Source organism: Trachypithecus francoisi, unplaced genomic scaffold, assembly GCF_009764315.1.
Source record: "Trachypithecus francoisi isolate TF-2019V2 unplaced genomic scaffold, Tfra_2.0 Lachesis_group0, whole genome shotgun sequence".
Classification (NCBI taxonomy): domain Eukaryota; kingdom Metazoa; phylum Chordata; class Mammalia; order Primates; family Cercopithecidae; genus Trachypithecus; species Trachypithecus francoisi.
The window spans coordinates 41,486,622-41,512,911 of record NW_022681453.1 but is presented as its reverse complement, the minus strand read 5'-3'; the positions used below and the strand labels follow the sequence as shown (position 1 = coordinate 41,512,911).

Below are 26,290 nucleotides of genomic sequence, written 5' to 3'. Positions count from 1 at the left end.
TCCCAAAGTTTTGGGATTACAGGCGTAAACGACCACACCCCCTTTTTTTTTTTTTAATAACGAGAATTAGTTCATGTTAAGAGCGCAAGGATCCATGATTCCACTCAACGCTCCCCGCTCAAGATCTTACAGGGTAGATGCCATCTGAAGCAAAGGAAGTGTGATGGTTGATCCTGGTATAATATCAGGAGCTTTAAATCCCGAAAATGTGGGGTTGCTCCTCTTGGCCCAGCAGTTTGCCGTTGCTGCTAAGTTTGGGAACATTCGTGGTGATAGCTGCCTAAAAATGGGGTGGCAAAGTACACCCCCAAACTCAAAATATTTCCCCAATGTCTTTTTAACCATTGTTTTTTCCTCCTCAAAGACTGGGATCTCAGACACAATGGCAGGTAGAGCAATGGAGCCATCCATGCACTGATCTAGAAACATTCTCACAGCATAATAGGTTGTCATATCTGTGTTTTCTTGACAACTAACTTGACTTGCGTAGCTTGCGTAGAGGGGATTCAAACTCTCCAAAAAGAAATGTGAACATTAATTCTCCGACCCACGGTCTTGAGCTGATTCAGTCTATGGCTGATTCTGCATTGTAGCTCATTAGCAGATCAGCACTCTCACCATGTGAAAGTCTTCCAATAGATGCCATCATTGCCTTGAATGATCTCTGAACTCGGAGACTGCTGGCGCAAATCTTATCACTTGATCCAGCGGCAACACCTATCAAAAGGTCACAGCAGTAGCGGAGAACTGATGACTTCTCAAGGGCAATAAAGTTAGGCATATCTTTGAATCCGCTAGCACAAGGAGTATCCATTTCCTTGTTCTTGTTCCCAACCACAATATTAGACCTCTTGCTCACAACAACACTCAGTAATGCCTCGTGTAACCCATCAAATATAAAACACAAGAATACTAAACTGGGGGTCACAGGGTGGAAATGAGATTTATGTGCCGGGTCTAGCACAGACTTGGCTGTTTTTTTAATGTCCTTAACATCCCCAATGCTGGGTTGGGGTTCCAATGCATCCAGTGGATACTATCTGCTTTTCCCGGATAGCTCAAAACTTCCTTGAAGGCCAGGGAGCCCACTCCTGTTCATCGCGTCATCTGTTGGGCTGCTGGTCTGTGAGTCCTTTCTTAGATGAGACATTGTGGGTGATTGGTTCCGACTTAATTCTTTAATTTTGGTAAGAATCATGGGTCTAAAAGATCTTTTGTAAGATCTGTCACAGACCCAAACAAAAAGACTGTGAGAATTGACACAGGCATACAATTTAAGAAAAGAATCCATTATTAGTCACTATGACTTGACTCTGCACTTCTTTACCTTTTTCGCAAAATACCTCACACTCATTAGCAAAACAAAACATATTTTGGTTCATAAAAGAAATTTTTATCATATATATTTTAATAGTTTTTCTGTCAAGAAATACAGTATGGGATTATTTTAGTATCTTATTTAGCAACGTAAGTATATTCTTGAGAACATTCTAAAAACAAATTGACTGGGCTGGGTGTGGTGATTCACACCTGCAATCTCAGCACTTTGGGAGGCTGAGGTGGGAAGATGACGTAAGCCCCCAAGAGTTTAAGGCTGCAGTGAGCTATGATCACTCATCACTGCACTCCAGCCTGGGTAACTCAGTAGTCTATGAAAGCAGAGTCAGATTAACCTTAAACCAATGGTTCTCAGCAGGGGACAACCTCCCCTCTCTGCCTTTCACATCTCCAGGGGACATTTGGCAATGTCTAAAGGTATTTGGAGGGGAACACTACTGGCATAAATGGGTAGAGGTCAAGGACACTGCTAAACCTCTTATAATCCCCAGGACACCCACTCACAATAGAATTATCTGGCACAAAATGTCCATAGTTCCAAGGTTGGGAAATTGTGTCCAAATTTAATTCTTACTTTGCCATATATAAATCTTGACAACTGGAAATATTTTCCATCATAAAGAGAAAAGTCATCAAGTAACTATTCTAAACATGGGAATTATGCCCTAGAGATACCCTGGAAAGGCATCTAGAATGGCATCTCAGGGACATGGGTGCCACCACAGTATGTAAATCCAACAATATTAAAATTACAGTAAATCAATTGCTTTAATCCAAATCTCTTTACCGGAAAAAACATACAGATAATGTTATCAGTAATATTCTACTTTGGGGACTGAATGGTAGGTTCACAAATATGTTATCACACTTTATTACATATAAAATTCAGTCTGTTTTAAGAATAATGTATTAGAAGCAATAAAATGATTAAATATAGTAAATAATATACTAGAAATAGAAAAAATATACTTACTCTGAAGAAGGATAAACACAGCTAACAACCATTACATTCTGCAATAACAAAAATCAGTGATTTAGTATGAAGAAAAGTACTACAACATAAAGTTTAATCATTTGTTTCTAAAATCACTCTGGTAGGTTAAATTTCCATTGATTCTAATTTTGCTAATGAAGGAAAATAAATGGTTAAAAAATGAAAACTGGTAAAACTAAAACTAAAACAATTACAAAGGACCAAAAGAGAATATCCTACTCAGCCACTGATTTTTTTCCTACTTTTTTTTTGTCCTAGTTATTCTAGACCCCAACATCATATACTATATGTAGTAGAGGAACTAAGCTCAGATGGAATCAACAAAGATGTTGAGAGATTAAAGTACACATGTAATTGATTTTAGGACACATGTAATCGAATTAGGACACATGTCATTGATTTTCCTTACAAAGCAACACCCAATCCACAGCCTGTTGTGTTGCATCATATATCCCACAGAAAGACTCAAACCTTTTTTGTAATATATTTATATGATCTTCCCGATAAAAATAACTTTACTAACATTCAGTGTTCGCTATTTATTATGAGTCACAGTAAGTGTTCTGCATTTAATCCCCTTCATAGCCCTATTATTAACCACATATTACAGAGGAGAAAACTAACTGGCCCAAGGTCACACAACTATGAAGCACTGCAACCCTGATTTAAAGGCAGGGCACCTGGTATGACTACTGTAACATATTGCTTCTTTATCCAAAGATCTCAAAAATGTAATTATTACAACTCCTGGAGCTGAAAAATAAGTACTGATGAGCCATCTCAGTTTCCTGGCCTTTGGGAATATTATTCAATTGAGTGTACAGAGGATCAACAAAATATATTAATCCAGTATGGCCTTAAGAACTATTGTAAATCACTATGTAATGGTTTTTGATTCCTGTTCCCAGGGTAAAATAAAGTGAATTTGAACCAGATTCTTAAATCAACACTGAAGTGTTTTTGGACCAATCATCAACTGAAAATTAGAACCCATTAGTCCAATCTTGGTTCTCACAGGGCTCCTTCATTTTTCACTCAAGACAAGTCAATATCTTACTTTTCATTCCCTTAAACACCTTGAGTCTTTGTTCTTCACACCATTTCCTTTTTTTTTTTTTTTCTGAGACAGAGTCTCGCTTTGTTGCCCAGGCTGGAGTGCAATGGTGCCATCTCAGCTCACTGCAACCTGAGTCTCCTAGGTTCAAGCAATTCTCCTACCTCAGCCTCCTGAGTAGCTAGGATTACAAGTGTGCACCACCACGCCCGGTTAGTTTTTGTATTTTTTGCAGAGACAGGGTTTCACCATGTTGGCTAGGCTGGTGTCGAACTCCTGACCTCGTGATTCACCCACCTCAGCCTCCCAAAATGCGGGGATTACAGGCATGAGCCACTGCACCGGGCCCACACCATTTCTTTTATTCAGAATACCCTTCCCTTATTCTAACACTCCCTCAACCCCCTCCACACACAAACACTAATGTTTATCTCTAAATCTGACCTGCATGTTTCTACTCAATACCTCATTTACATGCTCGGCACCAACAAGTTTCCAAAGTTATGTACCTCTGAACTCCAGAATTGGGAAAATGAATTCCATGGGTAAGTTTATAAAACGCTCTATAAAGTTAAAATAGCAATTATAACGTCTCAGAACCTTTAATAAGTTGATGTACACTATAAATTTCCAAGAAATAATAAGCTGCTTTCCCCCAAACTTTAATGATCAACACACAAACCCTCCTCTACCCGCTCCTATTAAATCTCTCCATAAAACATAGAATGCAATTTGGAAAGCAATTTGGGAAACTCAAGGTAGGCTAGAAAACATATTTCAAGAAGTGGTACCTGAAACGGATCTTACTCAATGTTCTTTTCTAAAATAAAAGCTATTACACCACAGCATAATATAATTCCAATAATAAAATAAATACCTTTTCTACTCCTCTGAGAAATTTGTCTGTTCCTGTATAGTTTCTCCTTGGATCCGTTAACAATTCACATAGTCGCTGAATAGTAAAAGGGATACTGCAAAAATATACAATTTTACAGTGTGAGATCACTGATAAGAAAACTAGGAACATTATTTCTTTCGCTAGATAAAGCTGTATCTAGTCACCCATGTGTTAAGCTACGAAAGAAAATGCTATAATAGGGAAATAAACGGATGAGTCTTTCAAAAGTAGACAATAAAATAAACATACCTTTCTATGTAACAAAAAATCCAACTCTCCCTTCCTTTAAAAAGCAATAAAGGCAGCGGGGGAGAGGCGAATGGTTAATGGTTACAAAAATATAGTTAGATAGAATGAATAAGATCTAGTATTTAATAGCACAATAGGTTGACTACAATAATTTATTGTACATTTTAAAATAACTAAGAGTATAAGTGAACTGTTTGTAACATAAAGCACACATAAATGCTTGAGGTGATGGACACCCCATTTACCCTGAGGTGATTATTATGCATTGTATGCCTGTATCAAAATATCTCATGTACCCCATAAACATATAAACCTACTATTTACCCACGCAATTTTTTTAAAGCAACTTAGAACACCCAAAATCAACAGAAAGCTTCAAAACTGAGGAAAAAATTTTTATGTAATATTCTAAATCCTGATAATTTGATTTTTAAGTTTACAACAGAGGTAACACAAATAATAATCAAGCTGGGGTTTATTTAATATAGAAATTTTTCCTCAAGTATTATTCTGCACTGAAAGGTTTCTTTAAAATGTTCACACAAAACTACAAATAAAGTATTTTAAATGTGGTTCTGCTCCATTATTACAATTTCATATATAATCTACACGTTTAATCCAACTTAAAATATACACAATATTTATTTAACTTTACCGAATACTTTCACTATACTTCAATTTTTGCTTGATTATAGTAAATATAAAACTGATATAAGTTGGAACTAAAATCATTTTATAAGTATTTTTAAAAGTTTTGAGCTCATGTAGCTATTAGCATTCATAAGAATTACAAACTGAACAGAACAGCAGTTATGAGCACGAAGTACGACAAAGCTAAGAAGTACAAACATAAATCTTCAGACTTCAGTGTCTGCCATATCAATCTATTTATTCTCTTTAATGAAAAGAATTACAAAGCCTCAAATTAAGTTAACATTCACAAAGGTCTTCACTTTTTATAGGCAGTGTGACACAGAATTTTCTGTGGTATATCAGCTAGTGAGTTATAATGCCAGAACTCAAACCCAGTTTAACTTCAAATCTCATGTCCTTTCCACTGTACCACACATACTTTACAAAATTATAGTTGTTTATTTTCTAACTGGATAAACTATATTTGGTTCTCATATTCTTTGTGTCAATACTATTCTTATGTTCAGAGTATAATGTGCAAAAAATTCTGAAGATGCTTAAAGTACATGTTATTGATATGAGAACAAATGTTTTTAGATAAATTTGAGAGTCCAAGAATCAATCTTTTGTCTCAAACCTAAAATCGAAACCAAACCTAAAAGTGAGAAAACTGTTCTAACAAAAGACAAGGCACAGAATAAAAGATTCAATGTTTGCCTGAAAACACAAACATTCAGAAGCAACTAGAAATTGCTCTGGGTTTCTGAGGAAGAATACTTTTTTGCTTTTGAAAATCTACTCAGAGTGAAGTATAATGTCAAAATGAAGAATCCCTTTAAATGGAGAAGTACAAAGCACACCAACAGCATTATTAATTATGAAACAATAAGCTTACACATCTTCTGTTTCATTCCTATAAAGACAACACATAATTGGAAATCTATAGCTAATACACAAAACTAACTCCACTTTTAAAATGTTTAAGCATTTTCCATATGTATAACAAACAGTATCAGTTTCTCAACTGTCTGTCCATGAAACCCAGTATTATCGTGGATTTCAGAATGTTAGTGGTATAACTCACCTTAGCTCCTCTTCTAGTTCACTGCTCTTCAAACCTTACACACACATCACACCTAAGCCATTTCCTCATTAATCACCCCATAGTGACAGTGTAATTAAAAGTTTATTATTCAAAATATACAAAATCGCACCAACAGTTTGGGTATTCAACAAGTGTTTGGGTATTCAAATAGTACTTAACTGAAAAATACCGTCTAGTCGTTATGCTTTTTCTTCCAACTAAAATTCTTTCCCACATTAAAACCTAATGTTTTCTCACTAATTAAAATTACTTTTAACAGATGAGTATTTTAAAACTTCTTGTTTAACATTTACACTGAATGTTTTGGCTAATTTTCTTTAGAAATCTAAGTTAAATTGTAGCCAATTATTAATATTTTATGTGTTAGTTAATATTAATAATGCTTTGGGAGGGGGGTATGCGTTTACATAGCAATGCTAGCAATAACAGCCTATGATAAAACGAGTTTAAGTTCTTAGACAATTTCAGAAACTTTTTTCAAATGACTGTTATTTCAAAAAGTAAAAGAAGCTTTTAAAAGTCATTTTACCAAGTATCCAATAGATGGCACTAAAATGTCACACAACACTTCCTTTTCTCACATGACAGTCTAAAACCCAACCAAACACTTCCTGCAAATCAATGCATCTACTGGAAATATTAGCATGATGAATGTAACAACAGCATTGAAAGGTCTCTTTACATACACACTGTACTTTTAAACTTATTCCATAAATATAAGAGCCTATTATAAACTAGAAATACCAACCTTGCTCAACAGCACAGTGGAAAGCCATGTAAACAATTACAATTACAGTAATAAATAACAACGTTGTATAAAAAGTGCTACGAAGACAGAATAAACTGTATGCCAAGCTTAGTACGCATGACACGGTTACGGATAACTTAATTTGAGGTAGGCCTCTAAAAGGAGGCACAAGAATAAACCAGATAAACCAGTACAAAATGAATGCATTTGGTACAAGTATATGAAAGCTCTGCTCTCTGATACTCATCCATTAGACACAACATACAAAATAGTTTATTCTAACTTCTGAAAATACTAAGACTTTTTCCACACCTACTAAGAAAAGCAAATATAGGGAGAAGAGTGTTAAATACACATGCCACTCATTCTCAATGAAAAGTCTGAACTGAAATCCTTAAATTTGGTGGGGAGTGGTGACCAGATGTTCATTAGCAAAGGTATACTGTAAAACAAAAAGCTTTGGGCCAGGCACAGTGGCTCACGCCACTTTGGGAGGCCGAGGCAGGCGGATCCCCTGAAGTCAGGAGTTCAAAACCAGCCTGGCCTGTAGTCCCAGCTACTCGGGAGGCTGAGGCAAAAGAATTGCTTGAACCTGGGCAGTGGAGGTTGCAGGTTGCAGTGAGCCGAGATCGAGTCACTGCACTCCAGCCTGGGTGATAGAGAGATTGTCTCCAAAACAAACAAACAAACAAACAAAAAGCAGCATCTGGCTTACTCTGCAGATATATCATCTGATTTATTCATGGTAAAATGGAAAACTAAGAAGATATAAGGAACTGAAAAAAGGACATGACTAGATAGCAGCTCAAATTTTTTAAAACTGTGCCTACAAAATCCAGTAACATTTTTAAAATCCTCACACACACATTAAGGATCCACCTTTGCTAAATATATACATATTTTAATGCACACACACACACACGTACAGTACCCCACTAGGAGACCTTACACAAACTGAATTTACCTAAGTCTTCATGGGTCTTATGAGTCTTGTCTGAAAACAAGGGTTCTAAACAAGTACACTTTAAAGATTATCATGATGGCTAAATATGACATAATGTATATGGCATATTAAATCATCTAACAGTGCCTAAAATATTTTAGAAAGTTCAAAAAATCTTAGTTCTTATTGTCATCATTCCGTCTACTCTTTGACAGAGATTGTGGGAAGGCACAAATGGTCCAAAGACCAACAAAACCAAAAGTACAGCTCTGTCTTTAAAAATATTCCCTTTAATTCCAAGGAAAACAACTAACCCTAATTAATAGGATCGTACATTTTACCTTATATATCTTAATTTGAATACAAGCTGTCCCTATTTATTTATTTATTTTTAAGCAGAAGTCTTGTATACCTAAAAGCTATGAAAATTCAAATACCAAGAAAGTTGCTGAATATCAGGGCAAGACATCTCAACATAAGTAGCAATTCAATGCTGTTTTTTTAAAAAATAAAATTTAAGTCGTAAGGCTAAACACTAAAAAAATAATGTCCTAAGTATGTATTTTAACCTAAATTTCTATAAAAGTACTAAGTTGAAAAGAAGACACTCAAAAAATAAATGCACACTTCATTCAGACTCTAAGAAAATCAGTTAACTATCCTAACTTTATATTATATAAGCAACTTTTCAACATGAAAAAGACAAAGGAATGTAACATGTAGCACAGAGGCTACTGGAGTAAAAAGCTAAAGAAATGACCATAAAATCCGACATCCTACTAAATAAAAAGTCAAAACAGTCATTCACTTTCGTTTTACTCATGTATAAGTAGATTTTACTGTCTTTTCTGACTAAATGACATTAGTGGTGTCTTAGTTAACATAAATACTGATTTAAACTTGACCATCTACATGGAAACTAATAATATCTGTTATCAAAGACTGAATAAGTTTATAATTTTGTTTACACCTACAAAGTTTTACAAAAGTCAGAAATACCATTAGAATCCTGTGATATTAGCTTTACTTGAAGCAATATGCTCTTTCTGTACTCAGGCTTTAATATTTACATAAAAATATACATTCATAAATATTTATATTTACAAATTTTGGGTTAACGAGTGGTGCAGACACTGGTTTACCTACATCATAGAGATTCCTTATCATTATTAAAAGAGGTGAAATTAGCCCGGGGCAGTGGCTCACACCTGTAATCCCAGCACTTTGGGGGGCCGGAGCGGGTGGATCACCTAAGGTCAGAAGTTTGAGACCAGCCTGGCCTACATGGTGAAACCCTGTCTCTACTAAAAATACAAACATTAGCCAGGTGTGGTTGATGCACGCCTGTAATCCCAGCTACTCAGATGCCTGCGGCAGGAGAATTGCTTAAACCCAGGCAACAGAGCAACACTCTGTCCCCACCAAAAAAAAATTCATACACCTACAATTTTAAGCCTCAAATCAAATGACAGATTTCACTTATTTTTTGAGACAGTGTCTCGCTCTGTCACCCATGCCAGAGTGCAGCGGCACAATCTCGGCCACTGCAACCTCTGCCTCCTTGGTTCAAGCGATTCTCTTGCCTCAACCTCCTGAGTAGCTGGGACTACAGGCACTTGCCACCACGCCCGCCTAATTTTTTGTATTTTTAGTAGAGATAGGGTTTCACCGTGTTAGCAAGGATGGTCTCAATCTCCTGACCTCGTGATCTGCCTGCCTCAGCCTCCCAAAATGCTGAGATTACATGCATGAGCCACCACGCCTAATTTTGCCTCTTTTATGAATAATAAGGAACCCCAATGATGTAAGTAAACTAAAGTCTGCACCACTCCTTAACCCAAAATTCATCTACAGCAATTGTCAAAACTTTTAATAAAGTTAATCATCTCTTGGGAGTTTCTATAATATGAAGTTATTTTATTTACATTAAATATAACTAGCAAGAAAACGTCAATTAACTTCTGTTATTTTCAATTTTTAAGTTTATTAAAGAGAGTATTACATCAAGCCATATTACCACTAGACAAGACCAGGTGGGGAACAGTAAGGAGGGATGGTTACAAAATAATGCCAATTTCTCAAGTAATTATCCTGAGAGAAAGAAAGGGGGTAAAGAAAAAACAAGTAGGGGTGGGTGGGTGTGGGTTTGTGTGAGAGAGACAGAAATCTGCCACAAATAAGTACATTTTAACTAATATACTCAACACTGACACAAATAATTAACAGCACAAAAACCTATTTTCCCCAGTCAATTGGGGAGCACAAAAATCAGGAAACAATAAAGTGGATCAACAGTGTCAGAGAACAAAGTAATAAATGGCTAAAGAACCATTCTCTCAGTCCCCGAATTATCTGCAGCTAACCGTAAAGCAAACCACACACAAACTGAAAATCAAATGGGGGTTATGTTTTATTCTACAATCCAGATTTTGGAGTACAAAAGTCTCATATATAACTTTAAAAGATCATGAGCAATACTCTCAGCTGTGACTGACTACCTGCCTAACAGATGATATAAAGATTATTAGGTATCAAAAAGTTTTCCACTTTCCAGACCTCCTCATAAATATAGAAGAATGCTATTTTAGTCTACTATTCACAGAGTGAGGAGGTTGCCTACTTTAGAGAGGTCTTAGAGATAACAGCATTGACAAGAAAGGGTCAAGACTTGAGAGATTAATTTATTTTTATATTCTTTCATTTTGAAAACTACAGAGAACATAAAATGGTATCTTTCAAAACTTCCAGGAATGTAACTTACACGCTCTCTATTCCTCAAAATGCCTCTTCGTGTATATGCCATTATAGGAATGAACCATTACCTATTAGCAATTCCTAAATTATATTCATGGTCTCTGTAATAGGAAGAGGATTTTCATAAATGGCCCTGGTTTGAGTAAACCCATACACTGTTTTTTATTATAATACCAATCAGAGGGCATAAAATGGCATAAAATGGTCTTTGACCATTTCATTATAATTTTTAGTTTCGTTCATTTTAATTTTTGGTGTTTCTCAAACTGTAACTTCAGTTTTGCAGAGTAGCTATAATCCTTTTATGAAATTTTGCAGTTCCAAAGTAATTTTAAAAGACAAGAAAATGACAAAAAAAAAAGAAAAAGGAAAAAAAAGAAATTAAGCATTCCACTGTGATTCTTCTATGCCTCAATACACAAAATACAGATATAAATACACTTTTATTCTTTAATTCTTTTTTTCTAGTGCTCAGTTATTCAATATTTATTCTTTTCTTTACTCATTCATTCATCCATCAATCCATGCATCTAGTCAATCCATACTCGTCTGTTTGAGAACCTACTATATTCAGGCACTCACTCTTCTAGGCCTTGTTTGGAAAAGCCTATTACCCCAGCTCTCCAGAAGCTAATAGTTCAGGATATCAAGTATACGAATGCATGGACAATTTCCATTTCAAAGGGGGAAAAACTTGTACTCTGGCCAGGCGCAGTGGCTCACGCCTGTAATCCCAGCACTTTGGGAGGCCGAGGCAGGCGGATCACAAGGTCAGGAGATCGAGACCATACTGGCTAACACGGTGAAACCCTGTCTCTACTAAAAACACAAAAAAATCAGCCGGGCATGGTGGCAGGCGCCTATAGTCCCAGCTACTCCAGAGGCTGAGGCAGGAGAATGGCATGAACTGGGAGGCAGAAGTAGCAGAGAGCTGAGATTGCGCCACTGCACTCCAGCCTGGGCAACAGAACGTCTCAAAAAACAAAACAAAAAAAAACAGAACAAACAAAAAAACCCCATTTGTACTATGATAACACACTTAAATAATTCAGAAAACAGATAATCTTTCTTATAGCAAAATACTAGGAAGCATTTAATATAAAACTTTCACAAATTAAAAGCAAAAATAACAAAAACTTACCAATAAGAAAATTAGCAAAAGAAAGCCAAAAGAGGATATAAAGGGCAATTCACAGAAAGGCTGTAAGTACATAAAAAGATGTTCCATTTCACTTGCAATCAAAGAAACACAAATACACATATACAGTACTGAAGAATTACAGTATCTGCACTTACTACAAACGAAAGCATCAACAACCACATTTTGCTAAGTCGATTTTGCAGTATTGATAAACTGAAAATTAAGTGTTCATAAGCTAACCTAGGAATTACATTTCTACAAATTAAAAAAAGCAACAATCTGGCCAGGTGTGGTGGCTCACGCCTGTAATCTCAGCACTTTGGGAGGCCAAGGTGGGAGCATCACCTGAGGTCAGGAATTCGAGATCAGCCTGACCAACATGGAGAAACCCCATCTCTACTAAAAATACAAAAATTAGCTGGGCATGGTAGCACATGCCTGTAATCCCAGCTACTCGGGAGGCTGAGACAGAAGAATCCCTTGAATCCAGGAGGGGGAGGTTGCGGTGAGCCAAGATCGCTCCATTGCAGCCTGGGCAACAAAAGCGAAACTCCACCTCAAAAAAAAGAGGCAACAATCTAGACATATATTCAAAACATGACATTCATCAACAAAACATATGTGGAAGGACGCTCACTACAAGCACTGCTCGTTAACAGCCAAAAAAATAAATGTCTACCACCAATCAGGACAGGCAAATAAAAACTTATAATCTACTCACATAATAGAAAACAATGCAGCCATTTCAAATAAATAAGAAGATAGCTTTAAATGTAATAATATAGACATGTTGAAGCTTCTCTAAAATGAAAATACAACTAGCATATAGCATGATTCTACTTTCATTCTTTATGTACTTCTGTAACAGTGGGGATCTTTTTAAAAGCATGAACATACACCACTTTCGTAATTTAAAGATAATCTATTACAAATGGGGGGAGGAATGTATAAGAATGGACAAATCCTCAAACTGGTGGAAAACCAACAAAATGTCACTTCTTAGTAAATATTTTGAAAAACTATATATATATAAAAAACACAAAAATTGAAAATTTTAGACATGTTTCAACATACCAATATATTAAAATACAGACAAAAAAAGAGTAAATTAAAAACAGAAAAATCTTAATGTATCACTGATTAAATAAGACTTAGATTCTGCCTGCTCAGAGAAAGTGATTCATAAACTGCCATTCTGAAAAATCAGATTTAAAAAATAGAAGTTCGGGTCAGGTGCAGTGGCTCATGCTTGTAATTCCAGCACTGGATGCTGACTTGAGATCAGGAGATCCAGACCAGCCTGGCCAACATGGTAAAACCCTGTCTCTACTAAAAATACAAAAATAAATAAATAAAATAAAAATTAAAAAATAGCTGGGTGGGCCGGGCACAGTGGCTCAAGCCTGTAATCCCAGCACTTTGGGAGGCCGAGACGGGCGGATCACGAGGTCAGGAGATCGAGACCATCCTGGCTAACACGGTGAAACCCCGTCTCTACTAAAAATACAAAAAACTAGCCTGGCGAGGTGGCGGGCGCCTGTAGTCCCAGCTACTCGGGAGGCTGAGGCAGGAGAATGGCGTAAATCCGGGAGGCGGAGCTTGCAGTGAGCTGAGATCTGGCCACTGCACTCCAGTCCGGGCGACAGAGCGAGACTCCGCCTCAAAAAAAAAAAAAAAAAATAGCTGGGTGTGGTGGCGCACACCTTTAATGCCAGCTACTTGACAGGCTGAGGCTGGAGAATAGCTTGAACTTGGGAGGCGGAAGTTGCAGTGAGCCAAGATGGCGCCACTGCATTCCAGCCTGGGTGACAAAGACTCCATCTCTAAATAAAATAAAGTAAGATAAACTAAACTAAACTAAACTAAAATAAAAACGGTTCAAAAAGAAGAAGTTTTAAAAGAAGAATGCTCAGGCATTTAATGACTGTTCAAATCATTTTCTGAAGTAGGTGAATTACCTCTTTTACAGATTAAGAAATTACAAATATTTAGATTTATGTAATAAATACATAATACACAATTATATTTATATTTTTATTATAATATGTATACATAATTATATAATACATGTATTTGTTTCTAGCCCAACTTAATATGAAAGAAGTGAAAATAGTATTTGCTATTACTAAGTCAGAATCACAAGTAAATCTACTTACAAAGCAGCGGTATAATTTGACCTGTTTCACCTTAACTTTTATTTTTGAATGACAGCCATAATTTATTGAAATAAAAGATGAGTCACTATATCTAAGTACTATTTATATATATGTACAATTTATAAATAACCCCGAGAAGTATTCTTATCTTGAACGTATTCATTTAGTTCAACAGTAAATCTTACGCAACATGCTTCTAAAACGTATCGGGGCTATTTCTTGGATAAGTGCCTCTGAAATGTTTTTTTTTTCTTTTTCTGAAAATTTTTAAAATTAAGACCGATATGGAAATATACACACATGGTTAAATACTTTCAACACTCCAACAGGGTGCACAGTGAAAATAGGTCTCTCCTTCCCATCCCAGGCCCCCAGGGGTAACTATAACTGATGAACCTCAAAGACAAAAGCTGTGATTTCTTTCCCCAAAATATTTTCGTAACAGACCCAAAGTCAAGGCATAAGGATTTGACATTTCAAGCAAAATTCTTAAACCTAAAAACAGTGGAATATGATGTAAAGCAAAAAAAAAAAAAAAAAAGTAAAACTGGATTACACTATCTTATTTTGAAATCCCATGCAATTAAATACCTAAAGAATCAAGCCATTTATGCCATCTAAAAATACAATTGAAACCCTTCAAATAATATCTAATTCTAACTATGAATTCACTGGTTAGAAAAACCACAATTCATTGTATTTAGCATTGTTGTTGTTCCACAGCCCAAATTAACGTCAAACTAAAAAATGAGTAATTCAACTTCACAAACACTTCTTCCCTTCAATAAAGGAAACCATAAAAATACAAAGTCCTGACTGGGCGTGGAGGCTCACACCTGTAATTCCAACACTTTGGGAGGATGAGGTGGGCGGATCACGAAGTCAGGAGTTTGAGACCAGCCTGGCCAGCATGGTGAAACCTCATCTCTACTAAAAATTAAAAAAAATTAGCCGGGCTTGGTGGTGCGTGCCTGTAGTCCTAGCCTAGCTACTAGGGGGGCTGAGGTAAAATTGCCTGAACCCGGCAGGTGGAGGTTGCAGTGAGCTGAGATCATGCCACTGCACTCCACCCTGGGCGACAGCGACACTCCGTCTCCAAACAAAACAAAACAAAACAAAAAACAAAACAAAAGTCCTAAAAACAAAGAATTTAAAATGACAGAATATGAGAAACAGTAACATTTCTTTAAAAATGAGTACTGCTGGGCTTGGTGGCTCATGCCTGTAAACCCAGCACTTTGGGAGACTGAGGTGGGCGGAACATGAGGTCAGGAAATCGAGACCCTTCTGGCTAACATGGTGAAAACCCATCTCTACTAAAAATACAAAAAATTAGCTGGGTGTGGTGGCAGTTACTCTCGGGAAGCTGAGGCAGGAAAATTGCTTGAACCCGGGAGACAGAGGTTGCAGTGAGCCAAGATCGCGCCATTGCATTCCAGTCTAGGCGACAGAGCGAGGCACTGTCTCAAAAACAAAACAAAACAAAGGGAGTTTTACTTGTGTACAGAATATCTTTTTGGGGTTTTTTTAATGTTTTACAAGGGGCCAAAAATGGTTACTTGTAACTAACAAGCAAGCAGTTACTTGGGAGAAAAATGAGGATCCAGAAGTCTAAACAAAAACTCACTAAAATACTTTCATAAATTAGTACTTCATTTTAAAAGAAATGTGATTTCTCAATGATATAAAGGTTCTGTATAAAGTATGAAGACATAACACCAAATATAAAACAGGAAAGAAAAACCATTAAAATGTTTCCTGATAAATGAATGTTTCCATTGACACCTATAAAAAGGTGGTTCAAGTTTTTTAAGAGGCTGTAAATATTTTAAATAGTTGTAAGCTAAAAATCATCAAGTACATGTCACTAGAAACAAATAACTTATTCTAATGGATAATCAATCATCAACCATACACATCAAAACTAAAAGAAAAATCTATAATCTTCTGCTAAAAATTAAATCTTTAAAACAGTATTAAGTGCATACCCATTAAATCCAGTGACAATTTTCAGTATTCTTTCCTTCATTTCATCAAAGGGAATATATTCGACATTAGGGTTGGGAGGACCTCTTGGCTCAGGAGCTGAAGTTCTGAAATCATCCATCACTTTCTCCAGTTTGAAAATAAAATAGCCTTTAAATTGGGACCACTGAATCCTATAAGCAAAAAATTAAAAAATATATAATACCATGTAGCTTTACAATTCTCGAACACAAAACACAAATACAGAATATACTATGACACTAATACTAACAGAATTAATATGTGAATAATTAGTAATGAGAATGCTGTCATTCAGGAGCATGCATCATCATGCCTCATTTATCTCACAAGCTCCATCCTGATGCTATCCAACTCCCAACCCAAACAAAAGCCAGATCTCTGATTTAAATCTTTTAAATGAACTACCTCTGCCTGAAAGTCTATGGTGTGTTAGGTCCTATTCTTAGTATGTTTAAAAGAGTATTTTGACTCTTTCCCTCATAACAAACCTAACCAGGGGGGCGTTAGTTACTATCTTATTAAGTCAGAATGAATCCATGCCTTAATCATACAAGTTACATGTTTGCATGGATTCGCAAAATTTGTCTATTATCTGCTAAATAACAAAATAAACTTTACTTTCTCCTTTTTCTTTCCCTTTCAGTTAGTATCTTCAGGCTCTTCTGTCACTTAAGAGACAAAAGTTATGAACCTATGATTAAGGCACATAATCACAGGTTCCATCCAATCAGTACTTGCACGATAAAAATACATACTTTGCTTATGTACTTTTCATATCTATTAATTTATCAAATTAACACAAACACCTTTTTATCCCTTTTTCCTCACATTTTACCACTAATATAGAAGGAAATTTTGTGAGGATACCTGCCTGAATACTGTAAATTCCAGGAGACACAGCATTCAGGAATGCTAACCATTTCCTCAGGCAGACAGTACTACCATTAGTGACAGCAGATCAATCTCTTTACATAGGTTGACTACTTAAAACAAATTTACACAAATTAACGGGAGCCAATCTGTAACCATCTTCCATCCCATCCAGCAACCCTATAAACTAAGGTAGCAGCTTTCAAACTGTGGTCCAAGAAGTCAAAGCTATTGTCAAAAGAATAAGGGCTGACTAGTTCACTGTTAATATTTACACTGATGGTATAAAAGCAAGGTGGATAAAACTGATATCCATGTAGCAAGAGTCAAGACAGTAGCACCAAACTGTATTACTAGCTGTAGTAGAAGCCATCATTTTCACAAACTCATAATTTAAAAAATCTGTTTCACTTAAAGTGTAAAAGATATAAAAATTACTAATTTCATTAAATCCCAACCCCTGAATACATCTTTTAAATACTCTATGTAACAAAAATGAGAAATATATATTAAAAAATTATGCTGCATATCAAAGAGGTATGGCATTCTCAAAGAACAATACCTTTAGACTGTTGCCAGCTGAACTAGCTATTTTTCATAAAACAACATTTTTACCTGAAAGGTCTGCCACACAAATAAAGCTTATTTAGATTAGCAGACTGGGTGTGATGGCTCACACCTGTAATCTCAGCAGGCGGATCACTTGAGGTCAGGAGTTTGAGATCAGCCTGGCCAACAGGGTGAAACCCTGTCTTTACTAAAAATACAAAAATCAGCCAGGTGTGGTGGTGCATGCCTGTAATCCCAGCTACACAGGAGGCTGAGGCAAGGAGAATCGCTTGAACTGAGGAGATGGAGGTTGTAGTGAGCTGAGGATGGCACTACTGCACTCCAGCCTGGGCGATGAGCAAGACTCCATTTCCAAAAACAAACAAACAAACAAAAAAATAGGAGAATGTGGTAGGCATTTTCTCAAAAATAAATAAAGTGAACCTGTCACTGCAAGATAAATAACTCACAGTATTTGTTACCAATGATAAAAATTTGAACTTCTAAGCAAAAAACTGAAAGTCTGGAAAATTTTTATTCTTCACTGAGAGCTTGAAAGCTTCCTGATATATTCCCAAAATATTCTGAAGGCAACCAGTGTCCACGTAAAAATATTATATGGGGCCAGGTGTGGTGGCTCATGCCTGTAATCCCAGCACTTTAGGAAGCTGAGACAGAAAGATCACTTGGGCCCAGGAACTGGAAGACAGCCTGGGCAAACAGCAATACCCCATCTCTACAAAATAATTAATTACTAATTAATTTAAATTAGGCATGGTGATATGCACCTGTAGTCCCAGCTACTCAGGAGGCTGAGGCAACAGGATTGCTTGAGCCCGGGAGGTGAAGGCTGCAGCAAGCCAAGATCACACCACTACACTCCAGCCTGAGCGACAGACCAAGACTCTGTGTCTTAAATAAAGATACTGTGTGATACCAAAAGCACAAGCAACAAAATAGATAAACTGAATTATATCAAAATTTAAAATTTTGTGCATCGGCCAGGCGCAGTGGCTCACACTTGTAATCCCAGCACTTTGGGAGGCCAAGGCGGATGGATCACGAGGTCAGGAGATGGAGACCACCCTGGCTAACATGGTGAAACCCTGTCTCTACTAAATATACCAAAAATTAGCCAGGCGTGGTGGCAGGCACCTGTAGTCCCAGCTACTCAGGAGGCTGAGGCAGGAGAATGGCGTGAACCTGGGAGGCGGAGCTTGCAGTGAGCTGAGATCACGCAACTGCACTCCAGACTGGGTGACAGAGCGAGACTCTGTCTCAAAAAAAAATAATAATAGTAATAACTGTGCATCAAAGGACACTATCGACAGAGTAAAAAGTCAAATCGTGAAATGGGAGAAAATATTTGCAAATCTTTTATCTGATAAGGGGTTAATATCCAGAATATATAAAGAACTCCTACAACTCAACAAAAAAGAAAACCCAATTTAAAAATGGGCAAAGTACTTAAATAGGTATTTCTCCAAAGAAGATATACAAAAATGGTCAGCAAACACACAAGAAGATGCTTAATACCATCAATCTTGGGGAAATGTAAATTCAACTCACAATGAGATACCACTTTATTATACCCATTAGGGTTGGCTATTATCCAAAAAACAAGTGAACAAGTATTGGCTGGCCAAGGATGGAGAGAAACTGAAACTTTTTTTTTTTTTTTTTTGGAGACAGAGTCTCAGTCTGTTGCCAGGGCTGGAGTGCAGTGGTGCAATCTCGGCTCACTGCAACCTCCGCCTCTGGGGTTCAAGTAATTCTCCTGCTTCAGCCTCCCAAGTAGTTAGGAATACAAGCGCCTGCCACTACGTTCAGCTAAATTTTTTTTGTTGTTGTTTGTTTTTTTGTTTTTTTTTTTTGAGACGGAGTCTCGCTCTGTCGCCTAGGCTGGAGTCCAGTGGCACAATCTTGGCTCACTGCAAGATCCGCCTCCCGGGTTTACACCATTCTCCTTCCTCAGCCTCCTGAGTAGCTGGGACTACAGGTGCCCGCCACCTCACCTGGCTAGTTTTTTTTTTTGTATTTTTTATTAGAGACGGGGTTTCACCGTGTTAGCCGGGATGGTCTCAATCTCCTGACCTCGTGATCCGCCTCTCTCGGCCTCTCAAAGTGCTGGGATTACAGGCTTGAGCCACCACGCCCGGCCATTTTTTTTGTATTTTTAGTAGAGACGAGGTTTCACCATGTTGGCCACACTGGTCTCGAACTCCTGACCTCTGTGATCAGCCCGCCTCGGCCTCCCAAAGGGCGCGAGTCACTGTGCCCGGCCAAGAAACTGAAACTCTTGTGCATGGCTGGTGGGAACGAGGCAGTCACTGTTGAAAGCAGTTTGGTTCCTCAAAAATAAATAAATAAATAAATAAATAAATAAATAAAAATTATGAAGCCACCCTATGATTCAGGAATCCCATTTCTCGGTAGATCCCCAAAACCCAACAACCCAAATGTGCCATCAGCACATGAATGGATAAGCAAAATGTGAGAGATATACACACACACACACACACACACACACACACACACACACACAGTCTTTAATCTGAAATAAATTCCAACGTGGTACGACACAGATGAAGCTTGATGGCATTATGCAAAGTGAAATCAGACAGACACAAAAAGAATGACTATTGTATGATTCTACTTATATGAGGTATCAAGAATAGTCAAATTTAGAGACAGTTGTCTGACACTGTGGGGAGGAAGGTTCAGGGACTTACTCTTTAATGTGTACAATGTTTCAGTTTGGGTAGATGAAAAGTTCTGCAGATGGATGATTTTGATGGTAATGTAACAATGTCAGTGTACTTAATGCCAATAAACTGTACACTTAAAATAGTTAAAATGGTAAGGTTTATATTACGTATATTTCAATAGGTATTTCCCCACAAAGAAGATACACAAATGGCAAATAAGCATATGAAAAGATGCTCAGCATTATTATCTATTACAGAAATGCAAATCAAAACCACAATGAGACACCCATTTCACACCCACTAGGGTGGCTGTAATCAAAAAGATGAATAATAAAACAAGTGCTGGGTTGATGTGGGGAAACTGGTAATGTCATACATTACTGGTGGGAATGTAAAATGGTGTAGCTGCTTTGGAAAGTACTTGGCAGTTCCTCAGGAAGGTAAATGCAGACTTGTAATCCAACAATTCCATTCTATTAAATGAGTCAATAATGTATTTTACCACTACTACTTTTTAAAATGATGAGGATGAAAAGCTATTTGCATGATTACTTTTTTCCTTTCCCTATCCTATTTTAGAAAGGGGAATTTGAGGTTTAACAGGCAGATCTGCACATCACAGAATTTCTGATATGCCTAATAAGAATTCTTATTAATGTATAATTCCTTTTGGTTCCTAAAATTTATCTTTAAACTTTATAAGACTCTCCACATGTACTTCATAAACATATCAGGGAAAGTTATACTGAAATAGGATGTTTATATTTTTCATTTCTTTAATAATTTTTTGTACTTTTAATAATCACCCACTAATTCATAGTATTTTATGAGTTCAGATTTACATATGCATAGGGTCTTGTGGCGTGTTTTAATCTCATCTTTCCATTTACCATCTGACATGACATCTTTGAGGTCCAAAAAAAGCACATTAATGGGAACAGCCAGACCAGAGGTATGGTACCCCAGGTAATGGAAATTCTGAAGAGATTAAAAGACTCTATGGTACTAACTCATGAGACAGAAATTAAGCCCCATACATTGGCACGAATTATGAACACACTGTAGTCTTAACTTTCAAATAAATCAAGCAGTTACTCTAAACTAGATCAATACGATGCAATTCAAGTGATACTATTCTATATATATATATATGGGGAGGGCATTCATAAAATGTGAAAGATACAGCTTTTTGATGGCGGACAGCTATTTGATAAAAACAAAAACAGAAAATGTTTCCCTAAAAGTTAAATAATCCAGAGGCCAGGCGCGGTGGCTCAAGCATGTAATCCCAGCACTTTGGGAGGCCGAGGCGGGCTTACCATGAGGTCAAGAGATCAGACCATCCTGGCCAACATGGTGAAATCCATCTCTACTAAAAATACAAAAATTAGCTGGGCGTGGTGGCACACACCTGTAGTCCCAGCTACTCAGGAGGCTGAGGCAGGAGAATTGCTTGAACCTGGGAGGCGGAGGTTGCAAGTGAGCCAAGATTGCGCCACTGCACTCCAGCCTGGGCGACAGCGAGACTCCGTCTCCAAAAACAAGAAGTTATATTCAGGCACAAAAAATAGGCCATGAGGAAATCAACTAAAAACTTGGCAACAAAAACAATTTCTTAGGAACATACGTTCACTGGATGAGTAGAAATGAGAACAACAACAAAAAAACCCTTAGTTTTCAATACGAAAATCAAATTATTCTAAAAAGATGCTCATGAAACACAAACACATTTTCAACTTCAGAACAAATTTCTCCACATAAAATCCCTCCAATAAAATACATACTCAAAATTTAAATCTACTTTGCTGAAATTAACTCAATAATTTACTGAAATTAATCACCCATTAACTTTAAGTAGCTTCACCTCCCTTCATTTTCTTTTTCTGCTCCCCTTCCATTTTCCCATTTTTGTAGTTTCTCCTGTAGGAAAGTACAATTCATATCTCTAATAAATATACCCTAGTGCTAGATTCTACAGACCTTTTTTCTCCATAGGAGCTCATAAGTTCATATTCAAACATGTTTCTCTCACAATTCTCTAAAGGTTAAAAGTATTTTCCAGGCCGGGCGCGGTGGCTCAAGCCTGTAATCCCAGCACTTTGGGAGGCCAAGACGGGCAGACACGAGGTCAGCAGATCGAGACCATCCTGGCTAACACGGTGAAACCCCATCTCTACTAAAAAATACAAAAAACTAGCCGGGCGAGGTGGCGGGCGCCTGTAGTCCCAGCTACTTGGGAGGCTGAGGCAGGAGAATGGCTTAAACCCGGGAGGCGGAGCTTGCAGTGAGCTGAGATCCGGCCACTGCACTCCAGCCTGGGCGACAGAGCGAGACTCCGTCTCAAAAAAAAAAAAAAAAAAAAAGTATTTTCCAGAGACTTAAGGACAGAAAGTCCACCTTTTCTTTTCCCAAGTGGTGCTACAACAATTTAGTGGCCAGCGGCCAACCACCTTAAGTACTGCTTCCTACCATTCCCAGTTCTATTAAGATTACTCTCTACTCAGCCTATCTGCATTACACACAAAGTGGGAGGAACACTAAGAACACAACAAAGCACAGGAGAGTCCTACTACTATTAGCTACTCCACAGGATAGCAAATACTGCACCATTTATAAACATCAAACAGAAATTTGAGAAGAATGAATAAATAAAATCTAATGGATCTGATCATTCATTAAAAGTGACAGGCTTAAAATACACTTAATGTTTAAAGGCAGATATTTCAATCAGAAGACTTAAAATGTCAGATAATTCAGTCTTAATTATATAACTGAGGCAAACAAAATAAGTGTATTTAATCTGAATACTGAATTAAATAAGTGAAAGATTTTCAAAAGTAAGAAAACACTGAGTTGCTTACACAAAATTTTGACTTTTTAAGGACTAATTTAAAAACACAAATTACTACCTCTATAAGTGGGGCACGAAACAAGAGATTCTTTTACATTATCATTCAACATCATATTACGTCTTGTTGATTAACTGAACATTAAAACGGATCAGTGGAACAGAAGAGAGCGAAGAAGCAGACGCACACATAAATGAAAATCTGATATATGGTAAAGGACAGATTAGCCAGTCAATTGAAAAATACTGAGACTACTCCAAAATGTTAATAGGATTTAAAAACTAAGTAACGTGTTTTTTCTGATTACATCAATAGTACAGCCATTGTAAGAAATTGCAATACAGAAAAACATAAAAGTAAAATGTATCCATAATCTGCAGTCAACCATCATCACTAAAGTAACATTTGAATATATTTTTCAAATTTGACATTCTAGTTTAACATTCCTTTTTCCCCTCTCCTTACTCACTATGGGTATTTGCATGGGACAAATAGTCTTTGAAAGCAAGATTTTTAACTGCAACACGTATTTGTGCCATTATTTATTAATCACTGTTTAAAAAAAGATTTAGGGCTGGCTGCGGTGGCTCACGCCTGTAAACCAAGCACTTTAGGGGAGCTGAGGCAGGCAGATCACCTGAGATCAGGAGTTGGAGACCAGCGTGGCCAACATGGCAAAATCCCATCTCTACTAAAACTACAAAAATTAGCCAGGCGTGGTGGTGAGCGCTTGTAATTCCAGCTACTTGAGAGGCTGAGGCAGAAGAATCGCTTGAACCCAGGAGGCAGAGGTTGCAGTGAGACAAGGTTATGCCACTGCACTGCACTCCAGCCTGACTGACAGAGCAAGAATGTCTCAAAAAAAAAAAAAAAAAAAAGAAAGAAAAAATTTGGTCACATCTACTTCATTACAATTAATTATGTAGTTATGTGATTAACAGCCTAATAATAAACTTTGTAGGCATCTATTTATCACCTGAGGATAGATTTCTGTAAGTGAAATTATTGAGTCCAAAGTATGAAGTACATGTATCAAGACTTTTGATTCGACCTTCAAAAACTCCCCAGACACAATGTACCACACTTTATAGTGTCATCAGTACTATAAACCAACATGTTTCATTTGAGTATGATAATCTTTCAAAAACTCTGTCAATATGCTAGTAGAGAAACAGTTTAATTAACATTTCCTTCATTGCTAGTGAAATTGAATATTTTTACCTGATTTTGGCCACAAGACGCTTGTTTTTTGTGTTAATAGGTCCTTTGCAATCCCTCCTCCTAGGGCTTCTTCAATTTTGGCACTACCGATGTTTTCTTTTTTCTTTTTGGAGACAGTTTCACTCTTGTCGCTCAGGCTGGAGTACAACGGCGTGATCTCGGCTCACTGCAACCTCCGCCTCCCAGGTTTCAGCAATTCTCCTGCCTCAGTCTCCTGAGTAGCCGGGATTACAGGCACCCGCCACCATGCCTGGCTCATTTTTGTATTTTTAGTAGAGACGGTATTTCGCCATGTTGGCCAGGCTGGTCTCAAACTCCTGACGACTTCAGGTGATCCACCGCCTTGGCCTCCTAAAGTGCTGGGATTATAGGCGTGAGCCACCAGCACCGGCCACTGCTGACATTTTCAAGTTGGATGTAATTCTTTGTCATAGAAGGATGTCCTTTGTATTGTAGGATGTGGAGCTACATCCCTGGCCTCTACCTACTAGAAACCTATAGCACACCACCCACTCCAACTGTGACAACCGTAAATGTCTCCCAATATTATCAAATGTTCCCTGGGAGACAAAAATTGTCCCCAGTTAAGAACCATGGGCACCTTCCCCACCTCTCTAAAATTATTTGTCTTTTGCTTATTTTTGTGTTACGGAAAAAGTAAATTATGTGATACAAGTATGAACATAATTTTTGGATTCTCATTTTGCACTGATTGCTTCAAAGATAAAAAGTATTGTTTTTGGCCAGGCACAGTGGCTTACATCTGTAATCCCCGCACTTTGGGAGGCCCAGGCAGGTGGATCACCTGAGGTCAGGAGTGAGACCAGCCTGGCAAACACGGTGAAACCCTATCTTTACTAAAAACACAAAAATGAGCTGGTGTGGTGGTGCATGCCTGTAATCCCAGCTACTCAGGAGGCTGAGGCAGGAGAACCACTTGAACCTAGGAGGCCGAGGTTGCAGTAAGCTGAGATGGTGCCACTGCACTCCAGCCTGGGCAACAAAAGAAAAACCTCAGTCTCATCAAAAAAAGTATTGTTTTTGATACAAATGAAATGACACTAAAATATTTCTCACGTTTCCTATTTTGAAATTATCTTTGAAGTGTTACATATTTTCTCACTCAGAAACTTCTATCTGAAGATGGCATGATACCTGCTTCGAAGCAATAAAGTTTTGACAACAATTGTGAAGGGAAAGTATTTGCCACTGAAAGTGAATTTTTCAAATTAGACTGCTAAATGGTTGTACACATAAACGATCCAATCAGATGAAAAAGAAAGCTTCAGAAGGTAACACAAACTTTCAGACAATAGCTCAGTGTAAACTCGGGTTTCTTACTTGGCAACTTACATATTCATGATAAGGATTCTAAAAATGCCTAAAGATTCAAATTACTATCTACTCACTCACCTCTCCCTACCAATTAAAACAAAAAGTCCAACCAACAGTATGCTCTGGTTAGCCTGACTTGTGCTTAATTTTTAGCCTTTTGAGCCCTTACTGAAAATGTCCCTGGCTGGGTGGATCACGACGTCAGGATTTCAAAATCAACCTGGCCAGAATGGTGAAACCCTGTCTCTACTAAAAATACAAAAATTAGCCGGGCATGGTGGCGCACGCCTGTAGTCCCAGCTACTCGGGAGGCTGAGGCAGGAGAATTGCTTGAACCTGGGAGGTGGAGGGTGCTGTAAGCTGAGATCAGGCCACTGCACTCACAGCCTCCACCCAGTGGAGATCAGTGACACTGCACTCCACTGGGTGAGAGAGAGACAGACTCCAACTCAAAACAAAAAACAAAAAAAAAAGAGAAAAAAAAGAAAAAGAAAAATGTCCCTAGAATCTGTTACTATACCAACACGGACTCCTCCCTTCTACGTTAAGTGCTATAGCAAAGACGACTCTTCTAACAGCAGGGCTCACAATGACCACAGCCAACAAAGAGATGTTGACTTTTTAAACTTGTACTAGCTTAATAATGGCTGAAGTGGATCTACCTTCCTCCCTGCAACTAGGGAGTCACTTTTCTCACCACTTTTGCTACCACTTTTTACCACCTCCTCTAAGATCTAG

General features: G+C 37.5%; 2 protein-coding genes across 6 annotated transcripts in view; both read right to left on the bottom strand.

The window, feature by feature from the left end:
* Window positions 1-26,290, bottom strand: part of PPP4R2 (protein phosphatase 4 regulatory subunit 2) — a 74,321-nt gene that overhangs the window by 5,782 nt on the left and 42,249 nt on the right. For 2 of the 5 annotated variants that reach the window (XM_033210464.1, XM_033210465.1), the window contains exons 3-5: window positions 16,002-16,172; window positions 4,264-4,357; window positions 2,312-2,349 (exon numbers count right to left, since the gene is read on the bottom strand). In XM_033210464.1, the coding sequence (XP_033066355.1) occupies window positions 2,312-2,349; window positions 4,264-4,357; window positions 16,002-16,172 (303 nt within the window). Of the gene's footprint in view, window positions 1-618; window positions 668-2,311; window positions 2,350-4,263; window positions 4,358-16,001; window positions 16,173-26,290 lie in introns of those variants that run through there. The other 3 variants (XM_033210466.1, XM_033210467.1, XM_033210468.1) reach the window with 2 other exon arrangements.
* Window positions 56-1,422, bottom strand: EBLN2 (endogenous Bornavirus like nucleoprotein 2). Its single transcript, XM_033210469.1, is given in 1 exon segment — window positions 56-1,422. A coding segment is annotated over 1 exon segment (819 nt). The 5' UTR covers window positions 1,292-1,422; the 3' UTR covers window positions 56-472.